We start from the raw sequence: 19,106 nt of genomic DNA, 5'->3' as shown, positions 1-19,106 counted from the left end.
GAACTCTTTGTTTCTTTGAAAGTTTCTCTCAAACGGCACCTTATAAAGTTGTTTCATTCTGATTTGGTTTCGCTTGAGAATGCGAGCCAATGTGGACAGACTAACTCGTTGAATGTTGTTGAATAAGGTGTTGTCTTGGATGATGTGGCTTTGAATTTCTCGTAATCTGATTTCATTATTTTCCAAAACCAAGTTTACAATGGCAGCTTCCTGTACCCCGGTGAACATTTGGCCCCTTCCTCCACCATGGTGTCGTCTCTCAGTCCTTTAGAAAAAAATAAAATAAAAATATATATAGGGCTTGGACAATGCAGCCTAAATATTTTCCCCCACAGTAGAGTACATTGTACAGGAAACTTGTACAGTTCATGAATGGCTGATGTCATACACTAAGTAAACAGGTGTCACCCAACTGATACACTATGACATGGGGTATACTACATGTGTACTACATGAAATTTTGGTTACATACCTGTTCTCCAGTCTAAAGGTCCGGATGACAGAGGCGACAGTAAAACGGCTCAAGTTTGGCTGCACTCTCTGTCCAGCCTCACGCATTGTCAACCCATGGTTGATGACATGATCTACTAAGGTTGCTCTGATTTCATTTGAAAGTGTTTGTCTTCTTTGGCCATGAACTCCTCTACCTGCTCTACCCCTACCTCTCACTCTTCCTCCCCCTCGTATTCTCCACCTCCCTCTTCCTCTTCCTCTTCCTCTCTCTGCAATGTCTTCCATTGTTGTTGTAAAAAAAAAAAAGGTTCTCACCTGTGGTCTTTTCATAGTGCTTACATCCTGATTGAAGTGTTAACAATTAACCACTGAGGTGCACATGGTGGCACATGTAATTGGCCAATTAGCTCATGTAGTGTCATTTTGAATGGCAGTGTTTTGAAATGGCAAACATGTGACTTTATGTCAGATTGTTGTGTCTTATGCAGAGAACTGTATTTAGTGAATTTAAAAAGTGCTATTTTGAAATGCAAAATGTGTGTAAAACAGAAAAGGTGTTTAGACTTTTGGAGACTTGAGAAGAAGTTTTGCTCTCTGTGTGTCAGTTTAAATAATTGTGCTGTGCATGTCATTTTAGTGTGTTAGCAATTGGAAAAAACTGTAACGCAGTTAGAGAGAGAGAGAGAATATGTGAATGAGTCTGTCTCTCTCACGGCAGCAGTGTCTCTACTAACAGCGAAACTGTAAGTTTATCTACCTCAAGAACAGCGCAGTTATTACCTCGCCGGTGAGAAATGTCATGTAGCTTTTAAGTTGCTAAACTGTTTTACTGATTAACTCGTCAGAGGAGCGCGGACATCACGTTTCTGTGCGAGTGTGTGTCCGTCCTATAACATTACAGTACATGTGTACATTTGAAAGATTTTGCGGCAAAAACCATGAAAATAATTTGTCGTTTTTATCCTGTTGTTTACTATATTTATTTGCTTGGTCGGTGTCGTTGTTTATTTTGCGGTTGTCGGCTGTAAAGACCTTTTGAAATAACTGAAATCATTTGGCGAAGTGATATGAAACTGTGTAATGCGGTCAAGAACTACTTTACCTGTGCGTTTCCCTGAAAATAATAATTGCATGCCTTAGAACGTTCGACAATTTATCAGATTCAAGCATTCAACAGCCCCCGTAGTATAATTATTTATAAATGAGTCAAATTCACACCACAATATTATTATTTTTTTTATTCTGTTGATCATCACTGGCTGAGAAAAATGAAAAAATGACAGTCATAGATCAAAGTACCATGTGGACTGTTTCTCATGCACGCACATTGCATCTGCCTTTTTACACATTTATTTACATGTTGTTTTAGTTTTTATTACCTCAGTGATGAGTGTCAGCAGTTTAAAAATCTACAATGCATGAGCAGTTTTACTGCAAAAAGACACATGATTTGGGATTGTATATTAAATTGACTTGATATTGCAGTGCTTAAAAAGGCAGTGTTTATAAGGCAAATTAATTGCTTTAAAGAAGGAATCAAGAGACACTTCAGAGCAAATGAATAAAACAGATTTCCTCACAGCTAATGAATAAAACGAACAACATCCTCAGCACTCATGCACATTGATATCAGTCTCTCTTCATTTCATACTGGATTAATGAAGGAAAAAGGCAACAAGATCTTGCTTCAGTGATTTACCAGCTACAAATTAGATTTTCCTATACAATTAAACACTGATTGTTACATTATCAGATGAATAAAAACAGAGGACAGAAACAACTAGCAAAATTATAAGTACTGAAAACATCAAATGAATATTATAAAACATTCTGCAATCTTGTATTTTACCACAACAATGCGAGATATAAACTATCAAAAAAGTATCAGCTGGTCCAAACATAAAAATACAATCCCCACATAATAAAAAAACGAGATAAAATGGCTCTTTTACAGATAATGCCTTGGCAAATATTTCTCAAAAAGAAACTAACTGTAAATTAATGTTTGACCCTAAAACGTTTGATTGACAGATCAGATTTAAATGGGGAATGAGTCGAGATTGCATTGACCTTTGACCCAGATTATATGAAACGACACAATACTTCATTGTCCAAACGCTTGGGAAGATCTATTGAAATAATTACAGTTCCTGAATGAGATTTTGGTACCATCATCATCATCACCACAAAATAATCAAAAAATCTCTGACTGACATGATTAAACGTTGTACATCCCAGAAAATTACCTGACATATAAAGCATGAATTATGTACTAAAAATAAATGCAACTCTTAATGTTTATAACCCCGGACTGACCTCATCATGCCTGTCAATAAATAAAACGGCGCATACGGCTTGCAGGGGTACAGTTATCTCGAATTACTCAAAGTCAATCAACATACGCATAATTTACAGTCAAATCACAGAGATATGATTATCATGTGCTGTACAACTATATACACACCACCAACATATACAAAAGTCACGAATAAAAAACAATATCTCATGGTGTTTCTAACAGAATACCAATTGATTTTCAGCTTCTGTGTTGAGTGACGTATTTGTGCTTATTGGTTTAAACGTCCATAAACGAAACACACATAATAAAATTGTAAACCTTTATACAGTAAGCATGAACTCATAACGGACTCTTCTTACTTCCTTAATGCATGCTCCTGGTCTTATTTAGAACAATATGCAATGCCCAATTTTATTGTCCCAGTCCTGCATTTTTCTTGTTGAATACCCTGGTTGCAAGTCATGAGACTTTGAGAGATTGTGAAAGTAGTGAATATTCAATGTACAGTCCAGCTCTAACGTCACATTACGGACGTACAACGGCTTGTGAATATCGCATTCAAGCACTTTGATGCCGGAAAGAGCAATCATGGAGGATACTAGGTTTATTCTTGCCTATTTATAGAGAAAATCTTATTAACGCCAAAATGATATTTAGCGTCCCATTCATTGACAACTATATAAACATTAACCGAGCTATCTAGATAGTCAGTATGCTGACGATACTGGAATTTCGGTCAAAAATAGGCTATTTTCACTGTGTATAAAACATACGATAAGCTTCAAATGATTATTTACATTTGCAAATATGCACTACTTTAATAACAAAACAAAGTGATGTAGTTGTTGTGGAAACAACCAATGAAAAATAGTAGTCACATCCGCAATCGTTCTCCCCCCGCCATGTTTAAAGTTTATGGCACGGCCATCTCGGAAACTTTGGTACATGACTTGAGAGGGCATTCGTTTCCAATTTTTAACTAGGAAAATATCTGGAAATCATGCATTGGTAGATCTTAATTAAAACATAGTCATAATTATGAGATAAAAAGTCAAAATTATGACATACCAAGTCATAGTTTTGACCTTTTGTCATAATTTTGACTTTCTATGTCATAATTACGCCTTAGTAGTATGTCATATTGTGACTTTTTTATGTCATAATTACGATTTACCAAAGCATTTTTTATGTGATGGAAATGGGCGTCCATACTTAAAAGTGCAGTGTGTAAATTTTTAGCGGCATCTAGCGGTGAGCTTGCAAATTGCGGCTCAGTCCACCGCTCACCCCTCCCTTTCGAAGCACAGAGAAGCTTTGGTGGCCGACACAGGACAAAGATGTCATTGTCTGAGACAGCAGAGAGCAATGAGCAGCTTGTCCATTTAGGGCTACTGTAGAAACATGGCGGCGCAAAATGGTAACTGCAATGTAAGGGGACCCGCAGATAGCAATGGCTCATTCTAAAGTAATAAAACATAACGGTTCATTATGTAAGGTCTTTATACACCACTGATAACATTGTTATGTATATTATATTGCATTTCTGTCAATAGATCCTTCTAAATATTACACACTGGACCTTTATTCCCGTGTTATGGCCATACTAAACCCTGCTTTTAACCCAAGGTAAGGGAACGTTTAACACCCAGGGTTATGAAAGCCTGCTCTTTAGCACTGCTTTTTCGGTGTTAGCCCTGCAATGCGGTGGCAAATCAAAGATGGTCTTATTCAGGGACATGGTGCGACTACACCGGGCCCCACCCTTTAGGGGGCCCCAGAAGGCGATCGCAAACAGACCGAACGAGGGGGGACCGCTTCCTCTAACTCGCATTAGTCCCTGCCTCATGCTAGGGACGGCCGTGGTCTTATTATTTAGAGCTACCAAGGTCCATAGTCTACCATTGGAGAAAGCATAACAGCCAACTTGGATCACATGTGCCTTGATAACCAATCACATACATTACAACCTTGGTGTCACTGAATTTAACCCAACCTGTCCCAATATTGTCTGTGACTTCGCTTTCAAAACAGTGGTGTAAATCTAAAAATAGAACAATTCAAAAAGAGCAAACATGTTGAAGATTAGCTGACAGGCTGTTGAATTATTAAATTATAAGCCGTTTTCACACGAAAAAGCTGCCACAAAAGCAGTTTCTTCAACGCAATGAAGCCTCTCCTCCATTGACATCCATTAAAAAAAACGGCCTCTGGTCTCCTTCCCTGTGTAGAGTTACGTTTTGCGTTACGCTTGGAGGATTGCCTTAAAGTGGCTTTGTCCAAAATCTTGAAGTGGTAAAAATGCCACCTTTCCACTATCTCTGACATTCGCATGCAGTTGTCGCATTTCGCCCCCTTGTGGCAGTCACACAGAACTTTGAAATTAGTAGTGAAACAGCCATTGCTTTCTATGTCGTATTTTTTATGCCATTATTTTGACCTTTTCTTTGTCATAGTATGTCATAATGACTTTGAATGTGAATTTCAATTTAGTATGTCACAATTTGTACTTTTTATGTCATATTTTTGACATCATCAGAAAGTTACGTTTTTATCTTATGTCATAATTTTGACTTTTCAATCTGATAATTATGACTTTTTTAGTGGCAATGGGCTACAATCGCATCAATTCCTATTGAAATGTCTGGATTTCGCCCACAAAATTCACCATACAAATATGAGCTCAACTTGAAACGCAAAATAAGATAACCCAGTATTGTGACTCAAGGTTACCTATTTCAAACTGAGAAGGCCTAATGAGTCATAAAGTTAATTAATTACAGCATAGAATAGAAAATGGCCCATGAGTGGAAGAACTGCTACACATCCACATACGTTTATTGGCTCTGTACAACACGGCTGACTGACTGATCTCTCGCTCGACCAGTTCTAATCTATACAACTACAACAGGATGACATACGGCGTGATCCGCGTCTAAACCTCCTTGATGGTTCTCTCCGACGGCCGGTATTCTGCGCCCTTCTCAGATGCCATGACGAAGGACTGAGTCTTGCGTTTCAAGCGCGCACGCTTGTTGGCTAGAGAGAGGCTGTGCTTGCTGGAGGCGATAATGTCGGAGATGAACTTCTTGCAGTCGACACAAACCTCCATGGCGTTCCAGTCTTCCATCAGCTCTTTCGGGAGCTCAAATTCCTCCTGAGATGAGGACGACTGCCGAGTGTGCTTAGATAATCTTAGAGAGATGGAAAAGAGAGTATTGTCAGAATTGTGAGATAATAAGTTGCAATTATATTTGATTCTGTCAAGCTTCTACACTAGGCTGGGTTTTTGTACTTGGACATTGTGCGCTGGAGGCTGGGTCGATGGTGGCTCATGCTGGGCTTCTCTGGCTTGTGAGCGGCCTTGTCCCGTTTCAGTGTGGACGTGGACGGACCCAGAGAGTAAATGGGTAGACTGGCGTAGGGCTTTGATGGCAGCCGCATCTAAAGCAACAGAAAAGGACTGTTATGAGCACAAAATGAGCTTCCATCAGCTTTTGATCTCCTGAAGGACAGAGAACAAAACGTTCCTAAGTACAGTGATGAGATTTACTGAAGTCACATAGAGCTCGCCAAAAAAAAAAGGCGTAAAATGAGAATTACACCAACATTTAATGAAGTTATGTGAACATGAACAGTACATATAAATCATGACTTACTTTTTTACAGCATTGTGAACACACAGGCCTGCAAAGATCAAGAACAAGATGATACAGCAACACTAAAAATGTGTTTTTCTGTCTTAGTTTCTATTGAAACATCTAAAAATCCTTAAATGAGCACTGACTAAAAAGTTGGATGGCAAGTTATTTATTACCTTTTACAAAACTGACAGGTGTAGGACCAGGTAAAGAAGGAAAATCGTTTCGTTCGGCAGCAGAAGCACAGCTGTCAAAAGAGAAATATCAATGAGTTCCTGAGAGTCATCCTCAGTATTCACAATATATTTGCAATGATTTGAATATTTGAATGATTTGAAATATTCCAAGAATGTTTTAATGCCAGAGAAATAAGCAATTTTAACCAGGACACGGCCCATGTCGTGCATCGCCTATCAATGACATCATACCCGCGTTACCCTAATATCAATCTATCTTACTGCAGTGTGCAACAAGTGTCTCATAGCAGCCGCCAAGCGAATGCAGAGTAGCACTATAACAACTTTCAACACACAAATGTATCGAACATGATTAAACAGCACTGCTTTTCCCCACATACACTTGATGGGAAGAAGCGGAAACAGCGACTGTGGCATAATAAAAGCTCGACTGCTCTCGAGTCATGTGTCGCGCTCATTTCTCATTAGCAATCACTCCAGCGGCCTCGTTCCGCTCCAACGGCTTTCAGCCGCACCTTGCTTCATACTACAGTAATGTTAATAAATCTTTAAAGGGTTAGTTCACCCAAAAATGAAAATAATGTAATTTATTACTCATCCTCATGTCGTTCCAGACCCGTAAGACCTTCATTCATCTTCGGAACTCAAATTAAGATATTTTTGTTGAAATCCGATGGCTCAGTGAGGCCTGCATAGCCAGCAATGACACTTCCTCTCTCAAGATCCATTAATGTACTAAAAACATATTTAAATCAGTTCATGTGAGTACAGAGGTTCAATATTAATATTATGAAGCGACAAGATTTTTTTTGGTGCACCAAAAAAAAAAAAAAAAAAGACTTATTTAGTGATGGCCGATTTCAAAACACTGCTTCAGGAAGCTTTGGAGCACAAATGAATCAGTGTATCGAATCATGATTCAGATCTCGTGTCAAACCACCAAACTGCTGAAATCACGTAACTTTGGCGCTCCGAACACAAAAGATTCATAACGCTCCGAAGCTTCCTGAAGCAGTGTTTTGAAATCAGCCATCACTATATAAGTCGTTTTTTTTTTTTTATGTGCTCCAAAAATATTTTCGTCACTTTATAATATTAATATTGAACCACTGTACTCACATGAACTGATTTAAATATGTTTTTAGTACATTAATGGATCTTTAGAGAGGAAATGTCATTGCTGTGAATGAAGGCCTCACGGTGTCATCGGATTTCAACTCAAATATCTTAATTTGTGTTCTGAAGATTCTGAAGATGGTCTTACGGGTGTGGAACGGCATGAGGGTGAGTAATAAATGACAGAATATTCATTTTTGGGTGAACTAACCCTTTAATACATTATCTCATCCATGAATATGATTTCTGCCCGAGTCCCGTCGGATTCCACCGGCTGTAGACGTGAAGACAACACCTCCCATGATTCCGAGAAATCAAAGCATCATCAAGCTACGCCTTTGTTTTGAATAAGCGACCTCTAGTGGCGAAAATTACATATTGTGCCTTTAATTCATCCTTGCTGAATAAAAGCTCTTACTGAGCCCAAACTTTTGAGCAGTAGTGTATATATTTTAAATATTGCTGTTCATAACTGTTTTGTTATGCTGAGACATATAAAAGAAAATTATTAAATATAATAGTTAAATACAATGTGGAAAACATGCCTTGATTATATTTTAATTACATTTCTACTGTTTACTTTAAGCATTAAACCTTTTCAGTCTACTTGATTGCAATGACTGTTTTGTTGACATGATGTTTCCTCTCAATGGCTGCAGTAATGCACTAATAAAAGCAGTTCCCACCTTCCCCTTCTTCAGGGCATTGTAGACGTCTTTGTACTGCTGAAACTTCTCCAGTTCAGCTTTGACCAAAACCTGCCGAATGTGCATCACTTCCTCCACCGTCAGAGCCAGACACTCCACCGGGAAACAAAACTCCTCCTGTCCAAAGACATCGGCCAGACGTTACCAGAGACAAAACTACAGCAGCACTGCCGCCCATTGGCCCTTTCCAGAGCCACAATACCAAAGAGAAACACGTGTGCAGGGGAGTTCTGGGATATTGAAGCCACTGCAGCATTCAGACATTCAGATCAGTATACTAATATATGCCACTCATTCCAGTATGTATACTGCAATATATAAGAGTACAAACATTTATATTTTTATTTGAATATTTGCATAGGCTATCAAAAAGTTTCACTTAAAAAAGGCAAAATAACCATGTTTTTTCCCCAAAATGATAACCAGATGTCAGATGATTAGGTCATTTGACAACAGTGTAGCATAAGACAGTTTGAAACGTTTTGCAATGTTTGTTTCTGTTAATGACCTATAGCTTATGACTGAAAATCGGCTGAAGGGACGGCTGCAAAAGGGACAGAGGATGAAGGAGGAGTTTGTCAATGTTACTTTCTTGCTTACTAAGGATTTTGAACTGTGCCTGGAGGGAGGCAGGAACTGGCGCACACTAGTGGGCGTTTCCTTCTCGATAGAGTGACGGCGCTGGGCGGGCTGGCGGCGCTCCGGCTGTGGCGTGGACGAGATGGGCAGGAACATAGGTGGAGCTGTGAGAGAGGACGATAAAGACCCATTATTTATCAATTTTACCAAAAAATATTGACAGTAACTGGCAGGTAAGTGGATTGTGATGCTGTGCATTTGCATTAGGATGAACTAATGATGAAATAAATCACATCAGAAAGTGGACATAAATGACCTCTGGTTGCACTGTGAACGACTCATAAATGAACACTTGCTTAGTAAACAAGGCTATAAAATGTTACTTGCTAGGTGGCCAGGGAACTTTATTAAGAGCTGCAATATTATAAATGCTTTAATCTAATTTTAAAAATGACAAAATGGACCCAGATGTGAAGTGGAGATCTGTTGAGTGTACATTATCTTTCTTACTTAGCAAATAAAAATATAAAATAAAAGGACATTAATAAGTTTTAGAAATTTTGTTATGTGTTTTTGTCATTTTTATTCATTTCTGTTTTCTATTTAGCATTATTTTTATTTCAGTTTTAGTAATTTAAGTATATCAACTTAAACTTATTTATTTTTCAGTTTAAGTTTTCCATGTAATATCTATATTTTATTTTATATTTTAGCTTTATTTCAATGACCAAAAACATTTTTTTATATTTTTAGCTATCATGAACATCAGTCAAATATACAGTTTAGCACCATTATAAAAACATATTTGACCACAAAACACTTTTGTTTTATTTATGATAATGCAATGAAACATGACAAATTGTGTGAACATCATTTTTGGCCAAGCTGTCATACAAAGAAATTATGAACATGCAAAAATAAGAGAAAACCAACAAAATATTAATAACTAATTATGTTGTAGTCAATGTTTTTTCCTGTGAGCTTTTTGTTTTCTATGCATTGTTTTGCATAATAACATAAAACCTGTAGCTGTAGTTTTTGCCAAATCATTTTGTCAGATAAATACCTTAACCTTAAGTTTAGTGTTTTGTTCTACTCTCATATCACAAATATTTAAAAAAAAATATATATATATATTTTCCTCATATTTTAATGGTTTAATCAAACTTGGGTCATTAAAAACCAATATTCCCTCCAGACATCATCTTTGGCCACTACTGTATTCCAGAGAGCTGTGTAAAAAAAGTAACCCAATTGACCCTTCGCAGGGAGTTTGATTGACAGGCGATCTAACCAATCACAACGCAGAATCCGCCATTTTGTCCGACAAAGCAGTCAGGAGTTAGAAGATTAACCTCGATGGACTTGAAAAATGGTGTGTACTGACATCTTTCTGCGTTTGAAACAACATTCCTTCTCATGTTCATTCATGTTTATTTGATGCTATAAATTAACTAGTAGCAAAGTCCCTTTAAGACAAGTCATTTTACTTGGCGGCCATCTTTGAAACGCCTCTCGGGCATCCTGGGCATCATGCAATCTCTTTGAATGGGGAACATCAAATTCTCCAAAACTGTTCGCCAACCTTACGATTAAATTTCATATTTGAAATCACCAATGAAATCTAACAACAACCGACTCATAAATTTAGTTTCTAAACTCTCGAATCATGACAAAAAAACTGTATTTTTCAGGCTGAATCAAGCTAATGCGCATGTGCAGACCTAAATGCGCATCCCTTCGGAGGCGCGCGTCTGACTGTTTCTATAGAAACCGGTGATTCTAACGGCCGCTGAAGTGACGCGATGACTTTACCAGTCAGCGATTGGCTCTTATTTAGAAGGCGGGACTTATTCCGCCATATTGCGCGTTTCACTTTCTCCCATTCAAAACAATACGAGTGACACGTCTTTTGTTATTCTATAGTCTTTGCTAGTAGGAAGAGATGATCGGTTCACAAGCCATTCTGTCACGACACATTAAAGAGCCAAAAAACATTTTTTATTTTTCAAATTTCTTAAAAAATTACACAGCTTGAAAGCTGGGACTTTGTTTAATATCATAAGTAACCTGCTCTGTCTTGTCTGTCGTCGTGTTGTCAGTGTCCTCTTTGCTCTGCGATGTATTTTACACCACGTGTGGCGTGACAGCGACATGGCTTGTCAAACAAAGCAACGGTAAGTAAGGGGGGCGGGTCTTTGTGAAGGGTCAATTGTCCTCATTTTTTAAAATAAAATGCAAAAAAAGAAGAAAGACTAACTTTTCTTGCCCAGGACAGATTCTGGTGACGTGTCATCCACCATGGATGTAGAGATGCTGGAGCAGCTGGCCGACCTTTGACCTACGGTCTCATCCTGAGTGAGATACGAATCACTGAAAATAAGTGGTTTATTTATAGATTATATGGCCAAAAATGATGTCCATAAAAATCCTCACGTCTGAATCGGAGCTGTCCAGTTCAGCCAGGGTCGGTGCTTTAAGCCTTTTCCTCTGAAACCCGCCAGAACCTTTCTGCTGAAGCGACACTCCATTGGCCAATGACAGCGTGCTGGAGGCCTTCCGCGCCCCATCAGAGGACGACACATCTACAGAAAACAGCACAACACAGTTACATGAGGAGCAAAACACACAAATAGACAGAGAGCTTAAAAATAGCTTATTTTGACAGAAATTATGATTTCCAAAGTATCAGTATCAGTCCGACATTACAAGAAAGCTTACTTTGTTAGATTTTTATGTCTGTATTTTTGCATTTTTTTTATATCGTTCTCCAAAAAGTGGTATAGGGTTTACTTTTCACTCAGAAATTGCTGGTAAATTTCACAAATAATTACAAAGAAATGGCAAATAACACTGAATTAAACATGAAAATTTTAAGTAGAAAGACTGAGATAGTATTTACTTGTAAAACATTAACTTCGAAAAATATTTTTTTTTTACAGTGCAGAAGTTTTGAGCAGCTCCTAAAACAACACTAGCAGAGTCAACAGAAACTGTGTAATCGGCACAATCTGCTAATGTTGGTCATTTGTTCTTGTACATGATGTTGAAAGTGTTTCTCTGCATTAGGAGTGAGTCACAGGCATCAGACACAGAGCAAACACAAGCACGTGAACACGACACCACAGATGAAAGCCGTGAATGAACGTGTGACGTAAAGACAAAATATCAAACAGACTATATCACACACTGTTGGATCCAAACCTCTGAGACCGCTAGTGAAAATGTCTCTAAACATTTAGTGTGTCTCTCTTGTGCTTTAATGACAGCAGCACTGTAATGACATGAACAAAACCTGATTATCATGTTCTCCGATATGATTTGACATGATCCAAAGAGCCTGTACAAAAAGTCTATACAAAGGTCACATGGCCAGTGTCACTCCTTTTAATTAGTTACAAAGAAATAGAGCACCATCTGTCTTAAAGGGGACCTATTATGCTCTTTTTCAGTAGTGATTGTTTTTAGGCTCTACTAGAAAAGGTTTTCATGGTTGAATGTTCAAAAAACACATTATTTTTCACATATTTGACTACTAATGTCAGCCCTGCAGTGATCAGTCAACACATCACATGAGTAAATCACATCTTCACATGTGTTAATCTACTTCACCTTCATATGAATCAATAACCCTGTAATTATTGAGTTGCATAATTGATCTGCTTCCCATCGGGCATGTTTCAGTGTGCGTGTTAAGTCTTGACGTAAGGACTACTGTTTCCGGGTCCAAGCCTCTACTCGTTTCACTTGAGAATACTATCTCAACATTGTTTATGTGCACTATTTATTCATAAAACACATTTTAGCTAAGCTTTTAAAAATGTACAGTCTCATCCCAGACAACAATATTGAACAGTTCATAAAAGATGAATCTTGGATTTCAGTATGTAGATAAAGGCTGTTGTTTGCTTTTGGTATCTGATAGAGCGTTTGGACCCAGAAGCGTTGGTGAGTGACGAAAGGATAATCATCAATATATTGTATTAATAATAATAATAAAAAAATCATAATTAACAGTGTTAATAAGATGAAATCAAAATGAATTTTAAATAGGTCACATTTCATTTGAGGGTCAAAATAATTTTATTAAATAATTAATTAACTAAATGAATTAATAAAAAAATATCCATGATCTTCATTATTGAATCCTGAGGAACTTTGTTATGGATGCTTGTTTCTGCTATGAAATAAATAATAAAAAAGGTAATTGGGAGTTTTTATCTCACAATTTAGACTTTTTTTCTTAGAATTGCAACATCAGAATTACGTGATATAAAGTCAGAATTGCGAATTATAAAGTCAGAATTGTGAGTTATAAAGTCAGAATTGCGAGATATAAAGTCAGAATTGCGAGATATAAAGTCAGAATTGTGAGTTATAAAGTCAGAATTGCGAGATATAAAGTCAGAATTGCGAGATATAAAGTCAGAATTGCGAGATATAAAGTCAGAATTGCGAATTATAAAGTCAGAATTCTGAGATATAAAGTCAGAATTGCGAGATATAAAGTCAGAATTGCGAGATATAAAGTCAGAATTGCGAGATATAAAGTCAGAATTGCGAGATATAAAGTCATAATTGCGTGATATAAAGTCAGAATTGTGAGTTATAAAGTCAGAATTGTGAATTATAAAGTCAGAATTGCGTGATATAAATTCAGAATTGCGAATTATAAAGTCAGAATTGCGAATTATAAAGTCAGAATTGCGAGATATAAAGTCAGAATTGTGAATTATAAAGTCAGAATTGCGTGATATAAATTCAGAATTGCGAATTATAAAGTCAGAATTGCGAATTATAAAGTCAGAATTGCGAGATATAAAGTCAGAATTGTGAATTATAAAGTCAGAATTGCGTGATATAAATTCAGAATTGCGAATTATAAAGTCAGAATTGCGAATTATAAAGTCAGAATTGTGTGATAAAAAGTCGCAATTACCTTTTTTAATTTTTTTATTTAGTGGCGGAAACAAGCTTCCATACTTGATGGCATAAAAAACCAACAACAACTGAGTGTTAAAAACAAATTTAAAGCAGGACCCTCAAATGAACGGCTCCCAGTTTAATATACGAAATGACAGGAGACTAAGTTCTAATCACCACAGACGGCACTAATGGATCACATCACAGCTTTACCTGATGAATCAAAACTCTGAGACATGCTAAGAGGCCGAATGGCTGCAAGAAAACAGGCAGGGTGTTAAACAGACAAGTATTTAGATTCACAATAGCAGAAGATGGCTAATTTAGTAATACTTATTGTGCATAGTGGTTACAGCAAGATTAGACTTGCGATTAAGACATTTCATCCATTTTCAATGTACATGGATGGACTAAATAATATGAGACAGATAATCATCAGCCATGTATGAAGCAGATACACGCCACACATAGAAGCTGGCACTTGTGTGAACGTTACGTTGCAATCAGAGCAAATGTCAAGACGGGTTTGTTTCTGTGATAGTTCACCATCTTAATTGAACATCACCAAGTCTGATTACAACATCGAGCTGTAAGCATGTGCAGTGACCTTCATACATGATCCATGATGCATAATCAGCTCCAATGACAGCTCTTTTAAATGACCTGACATTTATGTCCTTCTAAAGCAGTAAATGCATTTATAGTACTGTATGCTTTTGTGTGTGTGACTTTAAAGACTCACCAAATCTACTTCTACGGATCTGGTCGGGCGACACAGGCCTCAGTTTCCTCTCTGATTTGATCTCCTCCAGAATACGCTCATGCAGACTGGGAGGACGTTCGGCCTGTGGCTTGAGCTTTCGCGCTGCCACCTGAAATCACACAAAGATATCATGGAGTATTTTGGGAGCAAAGAGAAAATTTGATCACTTCAGTTTCAAGTTGGTGTTGTTATCTAATGACTACAATTCCTTGATTGAATCATGCATTAAAAAAAAGGCATTAAAATTCTCTGTTGCAGATCATTGCATCAAAGATTTGCAGCATTGAGCATTATAACCAATCACACACATATTTATCATGAATGCAAAGGCCAATCAGAGGCATTTAGATTAGTCACCGCTGACAAAGAAATCTGCTAAAAACGCTGGAGTTTGTTTCAGTGCACACACTCACTAACTGTAATCTGCACTCTTGTGAATCCTCTCATAAACAAAGTGCAAATATGATGTATGTAAAAGATTTATTGCAGTGTAGACAACTTCATTGATTATAACGGGAGTTTTTGTGAGCATGCAGAAATCACACCAAACGTAATTCATGAACCATTTCTGTGATGGGGAACGTTCTTTGCCTGCTTTATATATATAATTTGAATAACCATTTTATTTTTTCAAGCTGCTAAGATAACCAATGTGAAATCTTGATTTTGTAGTGAGTAAAATGCAATGAACTAATTCTTAAATGCTTCTCAACTTGTGTTGTCTGTGTAGCCTACAAGAATCTCACATGCCTTTCCCCCAGACATAAAATGTATTCTATTAATCAACATTAATAATCATAATTGCAATAGCAAGGGGAATAACTTACAATTAAATTTGAAAGTATTGCAAAAAGTATCAGTTTTATTTTATAGATTTAAATACAGCTTTAATATTATGCAAACAGACAATATAATAGCTGTTCTACAACATAATCTTCTCTTAAAACGATATTGGTCTTGAGTATTTAAATATAGTGATGGTTAAAGGAATATGATGTAGCCTTTATTTTTTTGTTACTTGAATCCCTGAAAACATTGCAGATGGACAGCACATGCAAATGAATGCTGCCATCAGTGCATGCCAATCACTGTAAGTGAACTCCCTCCTAAGTTTGTGAGAAGTGAATAAGGAGTACTCACAGGGTTTAGGGGGGGTCTGGACCTGATAAAGTCAAGTATGACCTCATGAGCGCTCTTCTTTAACTTGGGTGGAATATCTCCATTCACCTGAGGAAGAAAGAGAGAGACAGAGATCTGAACACACACAGGCATAGAGACTCTTTCCTGCATTATTAAAATTCAATAAATGCAGCCAGTGCCTCTTAAAAATGACTAAACATCACATTTGCATTTCATTTTGTTGTTTTTATCGCTGATGCAAGAGTGCTGAACTTTATTCTCCTGTATCCTATTCTTCTTTAATCCAGAATGGCAGCACAGCTGAAAGGTTAGTTTGAGCTGCGCCCTCTACTGTACAGGGATGCATTTGCATTTCCTTCAGCCTGAGGCTTATTCATTTCACTTTTGGTGTGAAAGGGCCTTTACATTTGCCAAAAATACAACTGTGGCAACGCATTACTTTTAAAAGTAACTTTCCCCAACACTGCTCCTAGTATTAATGTACTTAAGATATAGTCTATGTTCATCAACAAGCTATAGATATTTTATTTACAACTAGCAATTAACATTTGTTTTGAATGCAACTTCCAAAAATGTTTTTGTATCTTTTATAATTAAGCAGTTTATGTGCCTCAAACTAATTTGGTGCCAGAAACCCATTTTTGTGCAATAATTTTGTTGCATCCGTTTAACTAAAAAAGTAGGGCAAGCCGTTTGATTTCCAGGGAATGCATGAAATTAATAAAATGCACACCATGAATGCAATGTAAATTTCTTTGGATAAAAGCATCTGCCAAATGCATAAATTTAAATGTAATGAAAATGAAATATGCTGTGCATGTGCTGTCTGACCCTAGTACTTCTGTGCTATATATGTATCGTACTTAAAAATGAACTCTTCATTTGGTTCTAAATAGATCCATAAAATCCAGCCAAATGTCTTGTAGTGTTATGTGTTCTGAACTCACCATGACCTTTCGTAGCTTGTAGCGTTTGGAGCGGATATCGTCCATGAGCATCTCGTACGGCGTGAGCTGGAACTCAATTGGCAGCGGGTTATACTGCCTTTCCTGCACCTTCTGCAACTTCACACCGTTCCTCAGATCTCGCATCAACTGCACCCACAGCCACGTCTGACCACAACAGACATACATCAATACATTAGACATATTAAATATTTTTTTATTGCAGGGTAGTTTAAGCATAATAGATTACTAAGTATTAGTAATCTTTTAAGGCAAGATGATACAGGCAAAAACAGTGTTTTTCATGTAATGGTCAATTTAGAGATTTTGGGCAGTTTGGCTTTTCATAATGTGTTGTTTCAGACTAGTGGAAAGAAAACATCCAAAATACACATTTAAGTGTATTTTATTGCATTTATCTATTTGTGTCTGTAGATTTCAATAATTATATATATTGAAAGGCTGAAGGGCAGCAAGTCAGAAATGTATCCAATGTTCAGATTTATTTTCTGGAAATTTATGCAAATGCATAAATGTAAACATGTCTTTTTAGAAAAATGTATAATGTAATCAATCAACTGGGGAAGTATGGTGACATTTATTCGTTACATTTTGGTTTACCCTGTTCAACTGTGGTGTCTTGCATTAAACTAAATTAAATGAGGAATAAATAGAGCCAATCAAATGTCTCCATTCTTTGAAGGGCAGGTCACTTACCCAATCAGCATTCTGCAGCTCGTTTAGCTCCCTGCCAGGTTCGTCAACAGTGTCTCCCTCCATCTTACGCAGGTTCTGTCCAATCAGAGGGAGACACAATACTTCAGACAGCAGCTGAGTTAAGCAGAATCTTCTAGAATCTATAGATGCAGCAGTATGTCACTGCAACTGTCCGATATAACAATATGATGAATCTCACGAAACATATTTCACCCCAAATTCAAAAGAATGAAATAGGAAATTGCATTTTGCATAAGGAAAATGAAACCTGTTTAGAGATTTTTTTGCATTGTGACATTATTTTACTGTCAATTAATGCCTTTTGCATATGCACATTTGTTTTCTGGAAGTTCTGAATTTATAGGTGAGTAAAATACATATATTTGCTATAATAACTGTGATTTTCCACTGATTTCCCTTTAAAACAGAACAGGACAAGAGAACTTGCTCATATTCGCTTGCCATGCATGTTTAGTTTTGTAATAAGTCATTTCCCTCTGCGGCTGAGCCCAAATGGTGGCGTCACAATGACCGTATCCCAGCTTTAGTTTGGAAATAAAAGGCTTTACAGTGCAGTAACAGTAAACCCTCATGGGAACGAGCACAGAGGGAGACGGTTTGTGAAGGCGGATCGGCTCGTCTCATCTTACACTCAAAACCCCACAAAAAGGTGCTGTAGAGCCACAGCAGACACAGATTTTCCTGTGAGTGGAATAAAGTGAATGATGATTCAGAGCTGACAATATTAGCCTGAGGCACATTAGGACACCATTAGGACTTGAAGGAAGGCTTTAAAGAAGTCATATCAAGAGTTTGAAGTCCATATATAATATTAATGAAGGTTTCTTGCACAAAGAAAAGCTATACTTTCGTTTTTCATGACCACTGCCCATCCTCTCTTGGGCTGTTTTTTGCTGCTGTGCCTTTAAGCACCCTCTTCTCATGTGAAATGAGATCAACTGAGACAAAATAAAATAAATTTCCATCTCTTCCAGGTCTGGGTTTTATGTTTCCCTAAGACAGTTTTATATAAGCCATGTTATTTGGCTGATACATAATAAAGGGCACAATCAAAGGAAACATGGAAATGTCACCATAACGTCTAAGGTCAGAGTGTGGTTTAACCGCCTGCAGTAAAACCAGCAGCGATCCTCCTCCGTATGACATCATTACATTTATTCAATCAGAAATCATGTTATGAGACCAAGAGCAAAAATATCAAACCTCAGATCAGGGTTATTAAGATACTAAAATGTTATAAAAACTGAATGAAAAAATGATTGAAAAAAAATTACAAAAACACAAAATAAACATTACTAAAACTTAAAAAAAAAAAAAAAAATAAAATGAAAACAAAGTATAAAAATAAAATCTAATTCAAAATATTAACAAAAACTATAATAATAGTATATCAATAATACTTAAATAACACTGATATAAATATTAGATGAAAAACTAAAATAAAAATCTGGAAATAAATAAAACTACAAATGAATCAAAAACAAAATGGAAGGAAAATACATTAAAACTAAATAGTAATATTAAAAATAAAATAAAAACTATGAAAATATGAAAATAAAAGCTAATTCAAATTATTACTAAAAACTATGATAGTATATAAATGATACTA

The 19,106-nt window shown here is 36.8% G+C and overlaps 1 protein-coding gene across 1 annotated transcript in view; it reads right to left on the bottom strand.

Moving 5' to 3' along the window:
- Positions 1-1,780: 1,780 nt before the first annotated feature.
- spire1b (spire-type actin nucleation factor 1b) overlaps positions 1,781-19,106 on the bottom strand; it is a 36,002-nt gene continuing 18,676 nt past the window's right edge. Inside the window, exons 7-19 of the mRNA XM_067411470.1 lie at positions 17,477-17,551; positions 16,763-16,927; positions 15,816-15,902; positions 14,655-14,784; positions 14,126-14,167; positions 11,426-11,574; positions 11,250-11,343; positions 9,011-9,153; positions 8,390-8,527; positions 6,567-6,637; positions 6,409-6,436; positions 6,045-6,193; positions 1,781-5,943 (exon numbers count right to left, since the gene is read on the bottom strand). Coding sequence (XP_067267571.1) covers positions 5,685-5,943; positions 6,045-6,193; positions 6,409-6,436; positions 6,567-6,637; positions 8,390-8,527; positions 9,011-9,153; positions 11,250-11,343; positions 11,426-11,574; positions 14,126-14,167; positions 14,655-14,784; positions 15,816-15,902; positions 16,763-16,927; positions 17,477-17,551 — 1,530 coding nt within the window. The 3' untranslated portion in view covers positions 1,781-5,684. The remainder of the gene's footprint in view (positions 5,944-6,044; positions 6,194-6,408; positions 6,437-6,566; positions 6,638-8,389; positions 8,528-9,010; positions 9,154-11,249; positions 11,344-11,425; positions 11,575-14,125; positions 14,168-14,654; positions 14,785-15,815; positions 15,903-16,762; positions 16,928-17,476; positions 17,552-19,106) is intronic.

Source organism: Chanodichthys erythropterus, chromosome 2, assembly GCF_024489055.1.
Source record: "Chanodichthys erythropterus isolate Z2021 chromosome 2, ASM2448905v1, whole genome shotgun sequence".
Lineage (NCBI taxonomy): Eukaryota > Metazoa > Chordata > Actinopteri > Cypriniformes > Xenocyprididae > Chanodichthys > Chanodichthys erythropterus.
This window is presented reverse-complemented; position numbering and strand designations above follow the sequence as displayed.